This window comes from Porites lutea, chromosome 6, assembly GCF_958299795.1.
Source record: "Porites lutea chromosome 6, jaPorLute2.1, whole genome shotgun sequence".
Lineage (NCBI taxonomy): Eukaryota > Metazoa > Cnidaria > Anthozoa > Scleractinia > Poritidae > Porites > Porites lutea.
Window position 1 is genome coordinate 25,098,123 of NC_133206.1, and position 20,571 is coordinate 25,118,693.

The 20,571-nt window shown below is 38.7% G+C and overlaps 1 protein-coding gene and 1 non-coding gene across 2 annotated transcripts in view; one reads left to right on the top strand and one right to left on the bottom strand.

Annotated features, from left to right (window-relative positions):
- Nucleotides 1-20,571, bottom strand: part of LOC140940209 (DNA-dependent protein kinase catalytic subunit-like) — a 296,315-nt gene that overhangs the window by 164,299 nt on the left and 111,445 nt on the right. The window contains exons 34-49 of the mRNA XM_073389127.1: nucleotides 15,543-15,670; nucleotides 14,981-15,075; nucleotides 14,566-14,668; nucleotides 12,476-12,609; nucleotides 11,769-11,835; nucleotides 7,974-8,152; nucleotides 7,523-7,688; nucleotides 6,850-6,928; nucleotides 6,005-6,127; nucleotides 5,523-5,617; nucleotides 4,510-4,648; nucleotides 3,606-3,776; nucleotides 3,259-3,307; nucleotides 2,531-2,652; nucleotides 1,614-1,675; nucleotides 1,292-1,427 (exon numbers count right to left, since the gene is read on the bottom strand). Coding sequence (XP_073245228.1) covers nucleotides 1,292-1,427; nucleotides 1,614-1,675; nucleotides 2,531-2,652; nucleotides 3,259-3,307; nucleotides 3,606-3,776; nucleotides 4,510-4,648; nucleotides 5,523-5,617; nucleotides 6,005-6,127; nucleotides 6,850-6,928; nucleotides 7,523-7,688; nucleotides 7,974-8,152; nucleotides 11,769-11,835; nucleotides 12,476-12,609; nucleotides 14,566-14,668; nucleotides 14,981-15,075; nucleotides 15,543-15,670 — 1,848 coding nt within the window. The remainder of the gene's footprint in view (nucleotides 1-1,291; nucleotides 1,428-1,613; nucleotides 1,676-2,530; nucleotides 2,653-3,258; nucleotides 3,308-3,605; nucleotides 3,777-4,509; nucleotides 4,649-5,522; nucleotides 5,618-6,004; nucleotides 6,128-6,849; nucleotides 6,929-7,522; nucleotides 7,689-7,973; nucleotides 8,153-11,768; nucleotides 11,836-12,475; nucleotides 12,610-14,565; nucleotides 14,669-14,980; nucleotides 15,076-15,542; nucleotides 15,671-20,571) is intronic.
- Trnas-aga (transfer RNA serine (anticodon AGA)) lies at nucleotides 14,412-14,485 on the top strand. The gene has a single exon. It is a non-coding gene; the product is annotated as a tRNA-Ser (tRNA).

Genomic DNA, 20,571 nt, shown 5'->3' on the forward strand with positions numbered 1-20,571 from the left:
AAAAGATAACCTTTTAAAGTTTGCAAAGGATAACTTCAGTACCGCGACAGTTACAATATTAACGAAAGATTATGCCACCGAGTTCAAAGAAGTTAGTTCACCATTGCCCAATATTGACTTCCATTTACAATGTATTCAAGCAACGTTCGTTTCGTGGTCGCGTTCTGATCCCAGAGTCAGCAAAGAAATTTTGAAGGGTAAAGTGTTACCAAGTTCGTCAAGCAATTGCTTTTCGTTTCAATCCACTAAATTTGAAGCGGACGAAAGTACAAGACTTTTGATAGGATTCTCTGATGTTCTTGGTTTGGAAATTACTGAAGATTCCATATGACTAGATGTCAAATCACTACCAAAGATGGAGAGGAAGGTAATTCGCAGGCACTCGGCTACGCAAAGTTCTATCATTGAAGCAGACTTCAACCAGAAATCGAGTGGCAAATGGACGGAGCAATGTATCCTGGCTAGTGAAGAACCACCATACCGGATTACAGTAGGACTGATGCGTCAAAGAGAGCCAAAATTCAGTCACTTGAAAGAGCTACTACTAAAAATTCCACCCTTGAAGCGAGCAGCCGATGGAGGCCTACAGGGAACTTACCCACCAAGTTCGCACGTCCATGGAAATCCCGAGGAAAGATATCCGGTCCTGAAAGATCCGACTCTCGTCAGAGCCGGACAGCTAGCTTGTTTAGATCTGTTAACAACACTTCCACCGCAGAAAAAAACTGAGTACGTCGTCAAAATGTACTCACTGATTGAATGTAAATTCAACACTCTTCTACGGGAAAGAATCGAGCGCTGACGAAATCCGAATGAACTATACGAGGATTCGACTCACAGAAGACATCCTAGTAAGTAAGATTTTGACCTTTCACTGTCAGTCTTGTTTAGAATAAATATCTTTCTTCCATGGAACGATTTCTTTGTCGCAAACCTTCCTGCATGGCAGCCGACCGGCCGCCATGATTCGAAAACAGATCGAATTGGTGCGCGCGTTGGTTTATGGGATACGGCATTAAAATTTCTTTCCCCAGGCCCTCGAAATGACGTCACAGATCACCTGGCGTGTGATGAGCGCACTGCGTGACCAACAAATTTACAAACCTTCGACTTCGCTACGCTTCGCGAGGAAAAAAAGGAAATTTTTCTGCCACAACCAAGCCATACATGATGCGTAGAAAGCCCGGCTGTTAACATAGCTAACGTTTTCAATACGCATTACTTGACATCTAGAGATTCACTTTTAACGTGCAATCGTAGTTAAATGTAATAATTCAGCAGCGTTGCTAACCTTTGGGTCTAAAATTAGAACCTTTTTCATGATCATCAAAATAGACTGCTTGAGGTCTGTAGAGGAGTCTTTATTCCCCAAGACATCGAAGCTGGGCCAGCTATTTAAAATCACTGCCACAATACCTAAGGCATATCTTCAAACAGAAAAATACAATTTGTATTAACACCAATAGCAATGTTAATGCTGCACAGACAAAAGTCGCAAGATGCGTATATTTTACGTATGTTACGCAATGTAATTAGTTAGCCGCAATTGAATGTCTCTTATAATTAATTACTAAATAGATTGAAAAAGAAAAGGTGGAGTGGTTCACTGGCACCTTTTTCGTAATATTCCTTCTCTCATAACTTGATCAAGTATTCCATTCAACATGCTTGAAATCTAGGTAAAGGAATTAAGTACGGTTAATTTTCATATAGCCCGTCACGAAAAGATAGGTAATTAAGTTAAGGTGTGCCCTGAAAACGCCCCAGCGTTTGTTTGTTCAACGTAAAGAAATTCAACTGGAATTTCTCATCAGGTGGGGGATTAGACTAGAATAAAGCCCTTCGATTTGCCAATCGAGATGAGATCAACCAAAATTTGTTAGAAGAAAAGCTACTAAACAATATAGCTGTACTTTTTAAATGAGAATAGCTTAGTCCCGCAACACTGGAAGCAAGGCAAGCAGCATCTAAGCAAATCACCCTTACTGTGTAGGCTATAATTTTGTTTTACAAGACAACAATGTCACAAGAATAATCAATTGGTTTCAGGGTATGGGCTTTATGCATAATATTACGTCAAATGCTCCCACTTTCGCTCAAAGTGACCATTATGAATCTTTCTCATTGAAATTATTTAGTATATTCATGCAATTGTTTAAAATACCGGGAAAATAACGAAGACTGGTGGTCCTTATTTATTGGCCATACACAATGTATAAAAATAGAAAAAGGAAAATAGGAAAAAAAACTGGTGATAGAAATACGACCAAAGAAAGAGGGAACGAAAAAAAAAGGAAAAAAACTCGACAGGCAGAAATACTATAACTCCAATTATTAACGTCCAAATTAATGATTTAAGTTTGATTTTGACTTTTTCAACGTTATGGAGTCTTAAATATATCGCAAATAGGACTAAAATAGCATGCTAAGTGTGAATCTGATAACTGGGTGTACCGAAACAAAAGCATAAAAGGAAAACTTGTTTTAACAAGGTATGTAAATGAATGTAATTAAACTAGAATTTCCTTACCAAGATTGGATGCGAGGAAGCCTCAGCTAAAATCTTTGAAACGTGGACAGTAGCTTGCCTAATGAAGAAGTTATTAACGCTAGTTTGAAACATTCTGTAGAAAGTGAGACCAAATGAAAAACCTGTGAAAAGAGGGAAAAATGGTTTACTCACCGTACTGTTAACTTTTAAAACACAAGTATAAGGCAATCATCACCATTTCAGTACGAGATAGGGGTCATAATCTACTTTAGAAATCGTTCTAGCTTTCTCTTGTACAAATAGTAGTACCTCAAAAATTGCGAGGCAAAGGATGTGTAACTGTTTGTTGGGTTTTACTACTCTCACAAAATCGACGTCGGCCATTAAGTTAACAAATTAGAGGAAAATACGTAAATGCTGTCATCGCGACTGGGAACCACGACATCACTGAAAAAAAGAATGTTGTTTCTTGGCACTGCTTAAAATAGTACCCTACTAACCTATAAATTAATTTAAAACATCGCAAAAACATTCACACAATTAAGCAGTGTTCAAACCTCAAAGTAAATCTAATGTAAATCTTCAAAATAATAGATTTCCAGGATATCACCATTAACCGTTAACCCTCCCCTCAGGTGTTGACCTTATACAAGAGGCGCTGACCCCTGCTCCGGCACGTCTAAGCACCAGCATGATACCTTACGGGCTCTGCCCAACCTCCTCTGAAAACAACGTAAAAACTACTAAAAGCGAACACGGCTACAAACCTGAATCACCAGTCGAGTCTTGCATGATACAATCCATTAGAGTTTTGTGCTACAATTGAACAAATCAGGACCTTACCGAAAGCAGAAAGTTTTAGAAAACAGTCAATGAAGACTACACAAAAGTACACTTAGGTAACCATAATTATAATTGTCACGCTTAGGTAGACTCTTATATGCCAAAGCAGCAAAATAAATCACGGCTACTTTCAAGAACAAAGACCGATATAATTATAGAAAAAAGTCTCTCCTTTACGAATATTATTTGTTTGCTAACACAGTATTTTTCTATCGGTGTTCTTTTAAACATTTATGTTGTGTATGATAAAACAGTTGCACATACAACAAACCTTAAGCCCAAGAGCATATGCCAATTCTAGCAATTTATATGCCAGCTGTTGCGATGCTGGAGTGATATTAATCACACCAGAACTATGACTGACAGGCCACTTAACACCTTCATACACTGCTGACAACAGCTTCGCAGAGAACTGTTCGCAAGTTCTTTCAGGCTGAAAACACTGCAATAACAAAAAAAAAAACATGTCAAAATCGACTTCGTCTCCATTTACCTCGATCCTACATTTTTATCCACCGATATGGTGTCAAAGACCATCACTCTTTCAACGAAATACGACTGCAATAACGTAACACAGATATGTCTCTGAATATAGGCCTTGTTTTAACAGTCTCATAGGCCGATTTAGACGGTACGATGTTTGCTACGACTATCGTGCCCCACTAGTATACGTCATGACTTTCGTCCATCTACACGTGCACAATTTTCACCTACGACATCCACATGTGTCGTACAGATGTCGTGGGTCTAATTTACACGACACCATCTGTCGTGAAGTCATGACGTATGCTAGTCGCGCAAGATAGTCGTAAGCAAAAGTCGTACCGTCTAAATCGGCCTTAATACACGTAAAAACTAAAAAAAACCCTAGCAAAGGCCTTACATTAATGCAATATCCCGCCTACACAAAGCAGCTGTTGTCAATGTTGTGGTCAATTTCTGCCTCAATTTTCTGCATCCAACAGGTGACATCCAAAGTTCTCAAATGCAGAATGTAGGCGACACCATATGGGGAACCCTTAAGGATCCCCTGGTTTATTACAAGTTTTAAATTCGCTTATTTCACAGAGCCAGTGTAACCAGGGCGCATGTTGATGATATCAGCTTCCATTATTGGACCATGAACGTCAGCAGAGAAAAGGTTCACAAATAAAACCACATTTAAGTACACTTACCTGTAAAGAGGGTAAAAGCAACCCAGCAGAGTGCAACTGTTGGTATCCTTGGACCAAATGTCCCAAACGAAGATGATCCACCGAAGATTCTTTTGGGCCACTCAAGGGCAGTGGAAGCTGATCAAATAGATTACAGTGACTGTGGTAGATAACAGAGGTAAAAATAGACGTTATAAAGTACTAGGAATAACACAGATATTAGTTGTTTGTGTTATCGTTTTTGTAAAGAAAGGAAACTGTGTTAGCAATGTCAGTTTCTATTGGGTAAAGGATAAATGATACGATTTTCTTTTTGACACGTTACAGATTCGAGGGACACCTGACAACGAGTTTTTACAGAAAACCTACGCACGTTGATCAATATCCGACTGGCACCGGCTTCAATCACGTGAACACGCTTTTTTTAAGTCGAATGTTTCTACAGTCATTAAAAACATCTCAAACTATATCACGTCCTTAACGGATGTCACTTATAACAATTACACGGATATCATTTGTACAAATGACACGTACAAAATCAAAAACAAGACACCTACCAAAAACGGGATGCCTAAACGATAACTGATTAAGGAACATAAAGGAAACATACGACTTTCACAAACTCAGATCCCAGCCGGTTTTGAACATAAAATAACACATAGGCAACTTATTATCTTTGGAAAGAGGTTAGGTTTATTGACCGAAAACCTGATTGGCACTCGCGTAAGGTTAATCCACTAACAATGAGTAAGGTTCGAAATGCAATAAATCATCTTACAAACACAATGCCTGGAATGGGCGAGTAGACAATATAACCTGATAAAGGCTAGCAATAAGTGCCTGAAACGTTGGACGTTTGTTAGTACACATACACAAAAGTGCTTCTACGATTTGTGATCAACGGCAAATATATACTGGCACTGTAAAACATGCCATGATCTCGAGGAAAACGTGGAAACACACGCCACCGCTACAGCGGCCACACAAGAAACCTAACTCTTGAACAGTCACTAAGCTTTGCCAGACTAAATTACCTTCCTAGTGCAATTTTCTTTGTTAAGTTCTCTTCAAGCACTTTTTTCAATTGTCCAGGAAGGTTTTGTGCCAACAGTTGACATAATGCACCAGTCTAAATGTGAGTCATAGGAAATAAATAATCAGTTAATAAAGACAAAGTATTAATTACCATATAACAGAAACCATCATTAATTGTAATAAACAGAACAGACAGTACCTCAAAGACTGTTTCTGACTAAAATTAATGTTCCGAAATGAAGGCGATCTTATTTGCAAATCTAGTGTTGGGTCCTGTTACGCATGCTAACTTCTAATTATTAAGAATTTTACCATTTTTATGATCTAAAGCAATTTTAATAGTGGTGAAGGTAGCATGTGATTCTACCCTTTTCTCTATTACTCTTAGTTAAGTGTCCCTCCTTTGTCTTAAGCCCATGACAGCAACTATTTTAAACTGAAATTTTCACTGACTTATGTCCGCAAACATGTTGTTTAGAACCTGTTCTGGCAGTTTTTCAATAACTTCAACATCTCCCATATTAAATCCAACAATTCCTGGTTCCAAGATACAGCTTAGTACAACGTTGAAAAGGTCATAACTCCAGAACTCGCGTGGAACAATCTACGAATAACATTAAAAACAATGTTACATAATACAAGAACAAAATAGGAAACAATACTAAGGAATGGCTAAGGGGCTAACCTCAAATGTCCTGTAACCAACAGACCACTATGAGTCCAATAATCAACGGCGCTTTTCAGTTACATGTTAAAGGTTAGAATGGTGAGGTTAAAACGGCAGAGTTTTTCGTTTCCGTAAATCATAATTACGACGAATCCAAACAAACAAAGTGGATTCAAACCTACCAATTACGAGCTAAAACTAAGACCCTTGAACCCGCCTAAGATAGAAGCAAAAACGTGAACGTTGATTAAATGTTTGAGTAGAGATCGCATATTGTTAGAATTAGGTAAAGGAATATGAGAATCCTTTAAAAGAATTTATCATAAATAACACTGGGGAATCCTAAGCAAAGAAATCCTGAACACAAAATTCCGTTGGCACTGGGAAACCTGCAGTTAGCTTTCAGCACCGCAGATCCAACGGTGAACCTTCTTTAAAAATTTATCCGATGTATAACGTTGGAGAGTTTCCGGAGATTTTCTGAACATCCTGATTAGAGCCGTTCGGATGATTTCATATCTTTGAACTCTACGGGACAGTTCAATAACATTAAAAATTGTCAAAACTTCTTAAAGTGAACTGAACCCATATTTTCTGTGCAATAGACGGTGCAAAATGACAGCAGTTAAGAATTTCCTCCTAGAAAATAGTCATCTTACTTTCACAATTTCCAGCGGAGAAACTTGCAGAAGAACAGTCACAAAATTTGTGATCCTTATAATGACTGTGCACTTTTCTCTACAAAGAGATGGAACAAAAAAGATTAGTCAACATAAATGATTGACAAGAATAACTGACAGCTGCAAGTAACAAGGCTTACACTAACTACAGAGAAATTTCCCACGCAAACAAACCTCTTCTGAGTTGCCACAAGGCTCTATTTCAAAACGAGGTTAAGTGCGAAACTTTTTTTCCTTTTTAGTTAGTCAATTACTTATGGGTGACCAATACAAATTCATTTTTATTCTTATACATATTTTATCTTCCCTAATTCTTATCAAACATTTTTTTAGAGATTTACTTTAGTTGTATATTGTAACTAATTTTATCTTCGTGCTTTATAATACTCCTATACTGTAATTAAACTTACACGACCCCACAAGCATTATGCTTGAGTCTTTTCGTGTGTAAATAAAGGATATGATGATGACGATGATGATGATAAACATGATGTTATAAATATTTTTTTTTCTTCTAATGCAAATGAAATTTATGTTTACAGTAAAGGTTTTTCGCTTTGTCTCGTTTTGAAAGCGATGGTTTTTGGAACTCAGAAGCTGAGTCTCAATTGCTGCAAAACGGCTAATGCGCTCCTTGTATTATGCAGTGTACCTGTTATAACTGTCAATTTCCCTTGGCGTAAAGACCTCTTCCCTGCTACTCGATGCTCCTCCAGTAAAACATTCCCTTGCCTCGTTGATGCCAAACATGGCCATTTTGGTGACGAAAAAGTTCAATGATTGAAACAGAACACTGGACTTCTTTCCATCTTTTGGAGCTAAAAGAAAATTATTATACCAAGTCAAAGACCCAAAGGCTTATCTAGATAGAAACGTCTTGTCTACAGTGCAACAGCAAGTGATGCTAAAAGTTTTTGTTATTGAATTGAAGAAATGGAAAATAAGCATAGTTAAGCAAACATTTTATGTCTTACGCCAACTTCATAATACCTCTGCGAATTAACGCCGAAACAAAACCGTTCAGTGACAACGCTTCAGTGATGTTGGCTTTTATAAATATGTTTATTGACATGCTTTAGTACCCTATACATATCTTTACTTACTGGCGAAAATCTGAGTTGGCGATAAAAGACGTTCACCGAAGACCCATATGTAACAGTCTAGAGCTGCCAACAGGAAGTCAAACCACACAAAGGCCTCCCTGAGGGAAAACGGTCCACCAACATCTGAGAGGGTTGGGTGTTGTTGAATGCCATTTTGCCCGCCACCTCCACCTTCAAATCTAGTAAAGGAAACAGTACTTTTACAGCTTACAATTATTAGTAACAGTTGTACACCAAATTAAAAGAAAACGAATGGTGAGAGTTCTTATGGAGATAAGAACAAAAATAATAATAATAATAAACTCGATCGATATTGGCAAAAAAATTATGTCAATCTCTGTTTATTTTCTTCTTTTTTCTTTTTACAGAAACTTTTGTCAACTTTTTTGAACTGCTTCACCACCGTCCAGAAACTAGGTTTCCAGAACATAACAGTGCTGCGTCGTTAGCAAAGGATTTCACTGCGTCCTTTCGCAATAAAATTAGGAGAATTCGTGAAGACCTTGGTCGATCCAAACCTAACAATGTTCTTGAATTCAGATACGTTGCTGCCAAATGTCAATTTATCAGCTTTGCAATTATCTCACCAACTAAACCTGTGTCAACTGTTGGATCTATGTTTTTTGTCAACCTTTCAATGGAATCTGGAATACTTCCTACTAATATGAAAGTGGCTAGTGTTAACCCACTGTTACAAGAATTCAAGAATTTTAAGCCAATTTCGAATTAAAGTTTCCTCTTCGACTAATTTCGTCGAGAAGTGCGTCGACCAGCGGCTTAATTGTTGATGTTTCTCAATGTCGTTTATCAACCAACGTAGAGAAAACTTTACAGTAATCAGATGGCTTTAATGAGTGTCCATAACGATATAGCAATTGCCTTAGATCAGAACAAACGACGCAAACCAGACGATAACTGGGTTAGGAATACATCTTTCCATCCCTTAGACGAGACTGAAACAGTACACAAGTACTTTAGTACTTAGCACCTAAACAAATCCCAACTGAGGCTGTTGTATCTAGCGTTGAGGCCGTTCTGTCTCGTCAAAACGAGCTGTCAGAACCAACCAAGGATAACATCACAGACAGAAGAGTTGAGCGTGAAACCAAATACAACTTAAGGAATCAACTATGTTTCAAAACCTGCCGACCCCAAATACAGGGATAGTCAAGAACTCCGTTCAATATATGAGTGCTTATCTGTGCAACACATTAGATAGTGATACGAGAAAAATCACCTGTTTGGTCAATTTGAAACGCTCTGTTAAGAACTTGTCCTCTAGATTTTACACAATGTAATATTTTTTAGTACCACTGGTAGTTTTTTAATCCAATTTTAGCTTATATATTGTCTAACACATACCAATTTTAATTATTTTCACTCTTACTACATAATGTTTATTAGTCTTTGAGTTTACACACGACCACACCAGCATAGCTGTTACTTTATCGTGTTTAAATATGTTTTACTTACTTATATACTTTACAACTTGACTACTGACGAACAGATAGCACTGAAACGACTGAAACCCGACGAGAACATAGTCATACTGCCCACAGACAAGTGACAGTTGACTGACAGACTAGAACGAGAAAATGGACGCACTTGTTAACGACGAACAAACCTACGAAGAACTTAAACGAGACCCGACACCGGCACTGCAACAACTGCTTACACCACAGGTAGCCCAAGCTCGAAATATGAGCATCGGCGTGCATCGGCATTGTTGCGTAACATTCAAAATATAAGGATTTACAGGGAAAAAAAACTTATCGTTTCTGTAACCTACGAAAATGAAAGGATTTCAATAAAAAACAGCTTACCTTAATGAAAATGTGTGTTACGTCTCTCCTGTGTGGTCCACGGGCCGATTTATGGCCGTTTTATGGGTTTTTATGTAAACGGTTATCTCTCTGTATAAAGAAAACCTTTATTCAGCCCTTCATTTTCCTTTTCATTTTCGTAGGTTACAGAAACGATAGGTTTTTTTCCCATACAAATCCTTATATTTTGAATGTTACGCAACAATGCCGATGCTCGCCGATGCTCATATTTCGAGCTTGGACCACCTGTGCTTACACTAAAGAAAAACTTCAATTGGCTCTAGACTGCACTGAGAACGCTATTAAGAACCCTACTGTTGAACACCGCTACTTAAAGACAATGTATCGAAGTATGACTGTACAATAAATGTCACAAAATCTACCTGAGTGGTCCCTTCGGGATTTTCTGTCTTTACGTCATCCTAACCATTTCGTACTTGCGGGCGCAAACAATAGAAACGCCATCATTACCTACCGATTCCTCGCGGCCCCTGTTCGAGCAAATCGATATTTTTTCTAGCATACTGACTGTATATTTGAACTGTAAGTACTGTCCCTAATATACGCGCGAGTTACTAGGGTGCCTCCTCGGGATTTCGCCTCTGGGCGAAATCCCTGCGGGGGCAATAAATGTTACAAAATCGATACGAAATTTTGCAAGCTTACAATAATAGCATAAATAAGGCGGTCTTAGGCAAACCATTTTAGAATAAGGGCTGCATTACAGGAATTTTGGAATACTCGCTAATCCCACTTGATTCAGTCGCAGGCACAGTCCAGCAATATGCAAAAATGCTGTAACGACAACGATATTTCAGAACCAGTCTGCAAGACCGCGACAACGTCCTAGCTTGCGCCCATAAAATGAAACATATTAGCTGTTTCCCCCATGGTTAACTACTCCCCTCCGTGAGGCGTCTTCTTTAGCTGATACATCGGTATTGTTTCAAAAATTTCAGTATCGCAAGAACGGAGTACCCTGTTATCCTTTCATAAACAACTCAGTTTGAAATATTTTTCATGTGGTGTCCTATTCTTGTCAACCAATTGTACCGACTGTTAGATTAAAAGTCGCACAGGTGGTCCTTAGGAGCCAATAAGTCGTCGTGTTTTGGACTAAACCTATCTAACTGTGCTTGAAATTGGTTCGGCGCTGCTGCTCTGAATCGCTACATGGGCAAGAAATCCTTCCAAATGAAAGGATCCCTACTACCGAAAAAGGAGTTCATGATAAAACTGGTCTTAAGGATGCATAATATGCAATCCCCATTAACCCATCCTATTCTTTCACTGGAATTATGCAGTAAAATTCAAACGGAAACGAAAAGAAAGCCATACCGCTCGTGGCACAAACAAACATCCCGTGCGGCTGGCTGTCCATAAACGCACAAAATACGAAAACCAGAAGTGTGCTTAGTACCCTTTCTTTCTGTGAACGAAAATGCGTGTTGGTTTAGATGATGTGTTGTTTATACGATTTTCCCTGTTACTGCTCTGCTTCTTTGGAACAGTCCTCCGAACATACTTATGGATCACTACAAAGTTTAGAACACAGCAGAAAACTGTTCTTTTTATACCCCCCATTTTTAAATTAAAAAGGTGACTCTTTAAAAACGTGAAATTTTGGATTTGTTTTAAGCTTCTAGAACTTTTTATTGTACATCTCAATTGTAGTTTTTTAGAGTTAAACTTTTTAAATGGCGCCTTTGCACATTTGAGAAAGGGCGCTTTGTAAATCTCTTATTATCACGATGATTTGGTTTCGTTGTCTGAGATTTCAGATATTATAGCAGTATGCAAAGTGGGACAAACAAACAATATGTAGTACTATTGTGCCAAGCTATACTACTCTTTTGATATAAAATCATGAATAAAGCAGTGAATGAAACAGTCTGTGCAGTATTATTTTCAATAAAGTATTTCAAAGAAAAAGTCTAATTCTGCAAAATATACTCCTCCATTATATACAGACCTATGAACAAATAAAGACGGATGATCTTCGTAGGTTTTACCCATCCAATCGGCAGCAGAACTCACACCTGTGTAGAAACATAAACTGTTTTGCAAAGGTAATCACAATCGAACTTGAGGTAAGTTTAACAGTCGGAATGAATATGTGTACATCGTGTGTTACCTACCACATCTAACGTGCAATGCTTGCACTAAGGTAGGTCTAACCTAGAAGATGATCATTGTTGTCAGGCTCAGACATTCGTGGTGCAAAAAACCTGTGGCCCTTGCTTTTCCCGATTATTAAATGAGTTTTAGAGGTAAGGTAGCTAGGATTGAGATCGAACACATCGGAAAAATGGATGATTAATGAATAATCAGAACTTAATGGCCTCATATGTTAATGCACCACATAAACAATGGGTCGAGTTGCCCGTTTTTCATCCTGGGCCGAGTTGTTCAAAGCTGGGTTAAGATAACCTAGGGTTAGTGAATTCAGATTTGAAAGCTTAAGAAGCATTTCAGTTTTAATTCTTTTTGTCTGCAAGTTGATGATCGGAAGCTCTAAAACTAACGGAGAAAATTATCCGAGAAAATGCTTTTGCACACAAGAAAAATTTAACCCAGGGTTAAGCGCTAATCAGACTTCGAACAACTGGGCCCAGGAGATGTAAGCACTTCAAAAGTAGATTTAGAGATGAAGAAAGAGCCAGTGATAATTGAAAGTACCTGGCAAAAGTGGTGCGAACTGGCAAAGAAGTCTCATACATTGATGTCGGTATTCAGTGCTTGGTTTTCCACACTGCTTAACAAGCCATGGGATCATATGACCCAGTGTTATAGTAGTCAGGGATCCAAATCCTCTGCAACATATAAACGAACATTTGTTCCTCAAGTAGTTAGCTACAAAATATTGCATATGACTCTCTATGATCTGAAGACTGATTGTCGAGATCTCAGAGGGTGTTACATAAATAATTCTCTAGATCATATGAAACCTGAATCCAGCAATTGTTGTAATACTCATTCAAAATGGTTGATACTTTAAAATTAAGCTTAAACATGCCTACCACGATTAATGTTTAGTTCCCGTCTTAATTTGTCTGTTCCTCGGCAAATTTAGGATATAAAGGAATGTTTAATCTAGGATATATTCTTTAAGTAGCAGTTGCCATTCGTCGAGTTGTATTTTTGCTGTTTTTGCTACGTTCTTAGGCGGTAGTTCGGATATTTGTTCTTCGAAAAACCTGTGAAATTTTCCCCTATTTTCTCCAGCGCTACCAAAGCAGCTGAGATGACGCATCCTTGTTTCCAGGGATTCTCAGTTGCCGCTCCTTTTTCTGTCTATATCCTGTACTATTGACGTCATTTTGCTGAATATCACAAACATCTTCCAAATTTGGTCAACACTGCTTGCTTATGAAGAATTAGCCAGGGGATTTGAGTCAATAGGAAACTGACAAATATTTTGAATGAATAATAATACAGTCAAACCTCTCGGTACGGACACCTCTCTATTACGGGCAGTTTCCAATGTCCCGACAAAATTGTCGTATATTTTCTTTAAAAAAAGCCTCTATAATACGGACTCTCTCTAATACGGACAACGGACACTAAATCTTGGCCCCAGAGAGTAACATATAAACTTAACCTCTTTATTACGGACTCTACAGTGATCAGGTGAATTCCGAATTCCGATCAGGTGAATCTGCAGAGGGTGAATCCCTTCTGGCTGATGAGCTATGCAAGGTGATTCAAAAGCCCAGTCGCTGTATATCAAACAACGATTTGCGAAAGGTGTCGGAGGACCATCACCGACTTTTTTAAGGCTTGAATAACTGCAGATAGCATAAAGATCTATTCAATTACATTTTGTACTCTAGTTACTGTTTAGTGCACTTGCAAAATAGTGAAAGACTCTTTCAGAATTGTGCTTTACGTTACAACTTTTTACTTGCACCACTGCGCTGTAGCTCGTTTCGTTTTAAAACAGTGATTTGTCTACGACAGTACTTACTTTGTAGCTGAGATGTACAATGTTGAATGCTCCTGAAAGACAGTGTCTTTGTACTGTCAATTAATAAATTTAAATGCAGTTTAAAGACCAGTGTGAGCCTGGTTTTAGCTACCGAACACTTAAAACTGTAGGTGGAGTCATAAAAGTGACGTCATCGTAGTGACCTCTTTTATAAGGACACCTCTCTAATACGGACACTTTGCTCTGTCCCTTCCGTGTCTGTATTAGAGAGGTTCGACTGTAGCACTTATAACCTCTGGAACAAAACTAAAATAATGGAAAAGCGTAGGAAGTTTCGACTTCCTGCTTGTTATATACCCTGGCAATACGTACTACCAAACTAAAAAACGGAGAGAAAAAAAGAAATTTAAACGCATTTCAATGATACTAATACACAAAGTAAATAAAGGGAGATGTAGAGAATCAACCATAAGAGGACACAGAAAAAAAATCTGAGCCCCAGATGGGATTCGAACCCACAACCCTCCGTGTGTATCAGTGGCATAGGTTGGTTGGTTGGAGGCTCCTTACTATTAATGTGACTGTGTGATACAGTTAAGCCTTATGTGTTGCCTGTGATGGACTGTGTGACTGCGAGATGCGGTACGCAAGTCCAACCCACAATAATGACCCTTGCTCGCCAACGAGTCCCCAGTAGCTCAGAGGTTAGAGCATCCGATCTAGAACACGGAGGGCCGTGGGTTCGAATCCCATCTGGGGCTCAGATTTTTTTCTGTGTCCTCTTATGGATTCTTTACATCTCCCTTTATTTCCTTTATATATTAAACGTATTTAAACATACCGGGGAATTCGTCTGAGTTTATTTTCCTTATTTAGTAACTGCGCATGGACTTTGATAATCCTCTCCAAATGAACAATAACTTGGACACTCTGCTCCTGAGTACCTGGAAAAAATAAACATTACTATAAGTAAGAAAGATGTTATACTCGTTATGTCGCGATCGTGGAACTAAAAAGGGACACCGGACAGGAAATGAACCGATCACATGGGTGAAAAAATTCTTAGCCTTCATGTAACTGCAACTAAACTAATATTTGTCTCTCTGTAGCAAAAAACTGATCGCTTAAATCAGAACTGTAATGTGTGAAGTATAACAATACTTTTAAACCCCCAAACCATTCAGAGAATAGCACAAGATCCAAGAATATAAAACCAAAATTATCTTTGAAATCTTATGTCAAAAGATTCTCTTTACCTCTTGCATGATCATCATTGTGGGCAAGGGATAAACTCTCCAAGTAAATTACAAGAATCTCCAAAATAAATATGTCTACCAAAGATGACTCCTCCCTATATAATGGAAGAGATGAAATTCTTGTCAGTATAGTTGATTTATTCTCTGTTTATCGCAAAGATAAGTAGTGTTTGAAGCCAGTGAAATATCTTTCCCTACACACTTCTTCAAATACCAACCACACTAAAAAGGAAGAGAATTTGATGTCCACAAAAGTGCTTTGTTTTTTTGGCCTTACAGCGAACCAGTTGCCAGGTAGAGTAGTTGGAGCCACGACTAACAACAAAAAATATAGGCAGTGTTCATAACGAAGCGTAAGTCTCACCCACTGATCACTAAGAGGTATATAACAGAGACTTTTGAAGGACGTGGATAAAGGTGGTACTTTAAAAATATTACTTTTTTCCGACGCAAACATGTTCAAATGCAAGTAACTACGCAGTTACCTACGCATTATAAAGAGAGCACAAATAAAGAAACTCTACAGCCAATAAAAACCTTTACAACTGCGACTTAATATTACCTGAAAATTGTGTAGATGTTATTGAAAGCCAAAGCAGCACCAAGCCTTTTTGCTGCACTTGGGTGAAGGGCCAGACTGTACAGACGCTTTAACAAGGACTTTATGTTGATTGGACTTTTCTGCAATCGCTAAACGGCATTTAAAACAGACATATAAGACTATCTAGTACCACTGAGTGATACTATACTTATGGCACCAGCAGTCAATGGTGCCCAAACAACAGCAGAAGAAAATACAACGAGCGGGTGGCCGTCGGATACTACCAAATGAACTAGTAGTAATCACAGATTAACGAGTCTTAGCTCTAGATTAGCTTTTACACCGTCAAGCATTATTTCAAAATAGGGAAAAGATCATGATTTTTTTTTTACAAAGTGAACATTATTTTTTTTATGGCTCTTCGCGTTCAAATTATAGTCCATCAGCTACGGGGGTTGTATGGCTCACTTGAGGGGAACAAACATAACATGTATAATCTAAATCTTTGAGTAAAAAGCATAAAAAAAATGCATGATAGCAAGGATAGAACGGTAGCTTTCAGTTTCTAAATCGAGTTAAAATTTGCCACTTAAACCCTTCTTTTGGTCGCCATCTTGGATTTATAAACAAACCTTTGTTTCTCTCCTAATTTAAACACACGATTTTTTTAAAGAAGATGTGAACTACTAGGTATCTGAGATATTATTTTAGCATTGTTAAGGTTAGTCATATATGACGTCACAGTGACCGCCATTCTGCTTTTAAAATTAGCCTATTCAACTAATATCTCAATCATCTAAATAAGAAAATTGCTATTAACATTAATTAAACATTGCAAGTTCTTCTTTTTCACATTACAAACCTGTTTTGTCCCGAAATGGGTAAATTTGACTTTTTTATGAGGAAAAAGGGCAATTTGAATTTTAACCCTTTGGTGACGGCCGGCAAGTAGCGAAAAAACCGCATTTTTCACCAGTTCCTCTTCTTTGGACTTGTTTTCGACTTATTAGCATGGCTAAAAGAATGGCTAAAAGTGAATTTTGCATCAAACAAAGGCACATTTTCCGACAAATCGCGTAATTAAACAGCTTTTTTGTTTTTCACGCATGCGCACAAGCCAAAATTTTGACTTTTTATTTGCCAATCTATTTCGATCTTTCTCTATCGCTCTCTTTTTTTTTTTTTGCCTTTCTTCTATATTAGCAGTTTTTTGCCCACTTTATCATCTTTTTTTTTGTGTAGAATTGTGGCTAGCCAACTTTTTAGGCAAGGAAAAAATTTAATCTTCAAAGACAAGAGCCATACATTATGGCTCTTGTCAAAGAGTAGCAGATAAACCGCCACATTGGCGGTGGATTTTTCCTCAAAATGTTACCTTTTCTGTGAGTGTAACCTTGTTAGGATTAGTCACAACATCCAAAACGAGATATCGCTGGAAACGTTTTGTGACGTTGTTGCTTACAAATCTATCCGTAAAATTCCGAAAATAAGCCCCTCCAAATATAAGCTCCCCAAACTTGTAACGCAAAAAACCGTCCGTTAAATCGCCCCTCCATATATAAGCTCCCCCGGGGGCTTGTATTTGGAAATTGCCCTCAAATACAAAATAAAACAAAGCAAAAACGGTAAATTTCCTTTCAACTGTAAGGCTAGCCCAATCGATTTTGAAACGCAAATTTACCTCCATAGATAAGCCCCTTAAAAAATAAGCCCCTCAAAAAGAGCCTTTGAAAAATATAAACCCCGGGGCTTATTTTCGGAATTTTACGTTGTAACTGATATAAGCTGAAAGCTAAATGGGTCTAGGAAGGTAGACATGCATGATCAAGCATCGTTCCATATGGAGTGGTAACGACCAAAGCAGTCGTCGAAGGTTTAAGGCCATCGAAATCACAATGCTAGAAGAACATGTTTAGAGCTATTGTAGCTTCGTTTTATACGGCAAGTAAATCATACCTCTACCTAGAGGCAATAAGGCACAAATAAGAGCATATAACTTGCTCTGGGGGAGGGGGTGCCCTCAAGGGAAGTCTTGACAGAGCTGTGCCTCCTAGACCTTCAAAACTCGACACTGTTTAAAATTCTGACATTGATTTGTTTTGTTTCACATAAAGAATCAAATAGTTTTTCAAACTAACATCACGGAAATGGATACTTTGGAAAATAAATCATTGGTACTGCAAATGTAAACTGCTCATCGCTAGCCTTCACAGCCTTTTTAAGCCTTCCAGCCCAAAAAGACACTGTTCAAAGAGAATAAAAATTAACATAAACGTAAATTCACATGTACTGCATTTTCTGCTCTACCATCATAAGCTGAAGAAAGGTTCATAAGCATGAGTTGCAACTACTCTACCGTAACGTGCAAAGGAGGGGAGCAGAACGATGGTTCTTCTTCACATTGAGGCTCGATAATTGCTCCTGTAAGTCGAAAAGATGACTCGCATGGCGGCAGATTCTCCAGCTTGACCTTCCAGCCTTAAGCTGTGGATGAATCTCGTAACGGCGCACAATGCCACTTCTTTCCGTACAGTTCACACACGGGTGCTTTCGTGTATCTTGAATTTAGAGTTCTCATTGGATACTGATCACCCTTTCCCGCGATGCTCGCCATAACTTGGACGCACCCTCCATTGGTTGAAGAAGCTGGACTGCTTTCCACTTCCCTTTACCAAAGAAGGCAGAGATGTTATCACAGCCTGTGATCGAGTTTACACCTATAAGGGCTCCTCATGAAGCAGTGGTCAACATCGCCTGGGTCGAGTTGCATATAATGTTTGCGCCTCTTCCCTTTTCCATGTAGCACCTTTTCAAAGTCAAGTTTTTGCTATGAGCAAGCATTAGGACAAAGACATCAGTCTCAGTCTCAGTGTATCAGAGTGCATCACACTGTCATTCCTGCGCGCATGCCGAGCATGGAGAGCAATACTCGTTTCAGCCTCTTCGTCACGGAACTGTACCTCAGGAACAGGGTCTCTGATCACTATGTGTCTGCGTCTGGTCGCCCGACTGGTCTTCGGTTGTCACACGGGGAGTCCATGATCCAGTTGCCGAGTCCGCATCTAAATGCTTCGGTTATGCCCTGTGGCACAAGGAATTTGACGATCTCAGCTTATTGGGGTTGGCACTTAGCAGCTCGTTCCATGACTTTACAGTATAGCGCATCGCAGTAAATCCCTATATTGTACACTGTCAGCGGTAGACGTTATTCTGTCTTTTGACATTTTTGATCAACACTTCGCGCTACACGTCAACCACTACGTCTACGCGCGTGCTGCGCGAAGTTAGTTACTCTAAGCGACCACATGGAACATAGCTCCAGAGGAGATTTACAACTTCTGCAGCCTGCCGTTTCATTGGAACTGCCCCCATGTTCTCGGCTTGCCGGAACTGTCCCGGAAGTGCCATCCAAGCACAAGAGGAAGTACTAGATCCTTGTTGCGAACCTTATGCACAGCCTTCACCATGGCTTCCTTCACTGGAACAAAGAAAGCGCGGGATTGGATGAGCAACGGCTCATTACAAAGTTATTTGCTGGCTGCTTTCTCTTGTCGTGGAGGGCAGTCAGTCATCACTTATTTCTGTGTAGACAAGCTTAGCGAGTTGCAAATCTCTCTCGTTGGTGAACTTAGTTCGGCCATTACATTGATTTTGATGAGAAGCGCGGGGAATTCACATTCAGCTGAGACCTCTGAAACTGATTCCGGTCACGGACGCGTGACTGGATAAGGGTCTCCGCTAAGAAATTGTTTTCAAGAAGAGACTCTATTCAATACACTTGCAATGCAAAAATATGATTTATTTACTTACTCTTTCCTGAAACAATTTTCTAAACCTTACATTTTTTCTAGTTAGTAAACAAATTGCGAACTGCCGGTCTTATTGAATGACCAATTAAATGGGCGATTTTGATTCGCACAGGACGTCAGGTAATTATAATTTAAGCACTAGAATAAACGGAAGTCATGTTTTTAGTTCAAATTTGTTTCAAATCTACGCTAAAACAAGATTTGTTAACGTTAAAAAATTCCTGCATGCCACACCTGACTTCTTAACATCTTGTGATTGTTGTGGGTGTGGCGAAGTAAAATGTCCCATTTGTATCCTAGATTGTGACTTTGACAAATACATTCAGAAGAAGAGCTCATGTTTGGAAAAAGTCAAAGGAACCTTTAAGTTAAAAGGACACACAATTATTACTTCCAGGTGCAGCAGCAGTTGTTTACTCTGCCAGAGAGAAAGTTTAATGACTTTGTTGTCTGTGCAATTGACTCTGGTAAAAATGCACACCTAGTAATTGAGAGAAGTTATCCTGACCTAGAGCATTCAAAGAGAGTCTTGCCAAAACTTCAAGAATTTTTGGAGAATTTGCATTCTCCCAGAAATCCTGGGGAGATGGTTCACAAGGAGGTGTGATGTGCCTAGAAGTGTTCCCGATAAGCAAGGTATTTGCTTTTGTATGCAGTAATGTAGAATCCCCTTACGGAAAGTTCCACATCTCATGTTTATCTCTCAGAGAGGTGCCTACCCTGAAAACTTGGTACTGCCCACACTGTTGTAGGCTACCTCAGTTCAAGCCAAGCAAAAAGTCAACAAAAGGCAAGCAAGCATCTGCTGTGACTCAGGCTAACATGCTGTGTAGCACCATTTGCATTTGTAAAACTCAGGCAACAGAAACTGACAGACTACTGGAGTGCCATAGTACAGGTTGTGGAAATGGACATTTTTTTCATTTGGGTTGTTTGGGGCTGAAAAGAATGCCAAACAATTCGAAAACAACATGGCAGTGTGAGGCTTGCAGAAAAAAACCAAAACCCAACGTGAAGTTTGTTAAACTTACCACTTCTACTTCTTCTACTGACTTTTTGACAAATGTAATCTATATGAAATTTCCATGAAAGATTCGAATCAATGAGTATACCAAGATATCTAATATAATCTTTCATTTCTAAAGGTTGGCTGGTATTTGAATTATTATTAATCATTTTGATATTAGGATGAAAATATAGCGTGGACGAAAGATGATATAGTTAGTTTTTCGATATTTAAG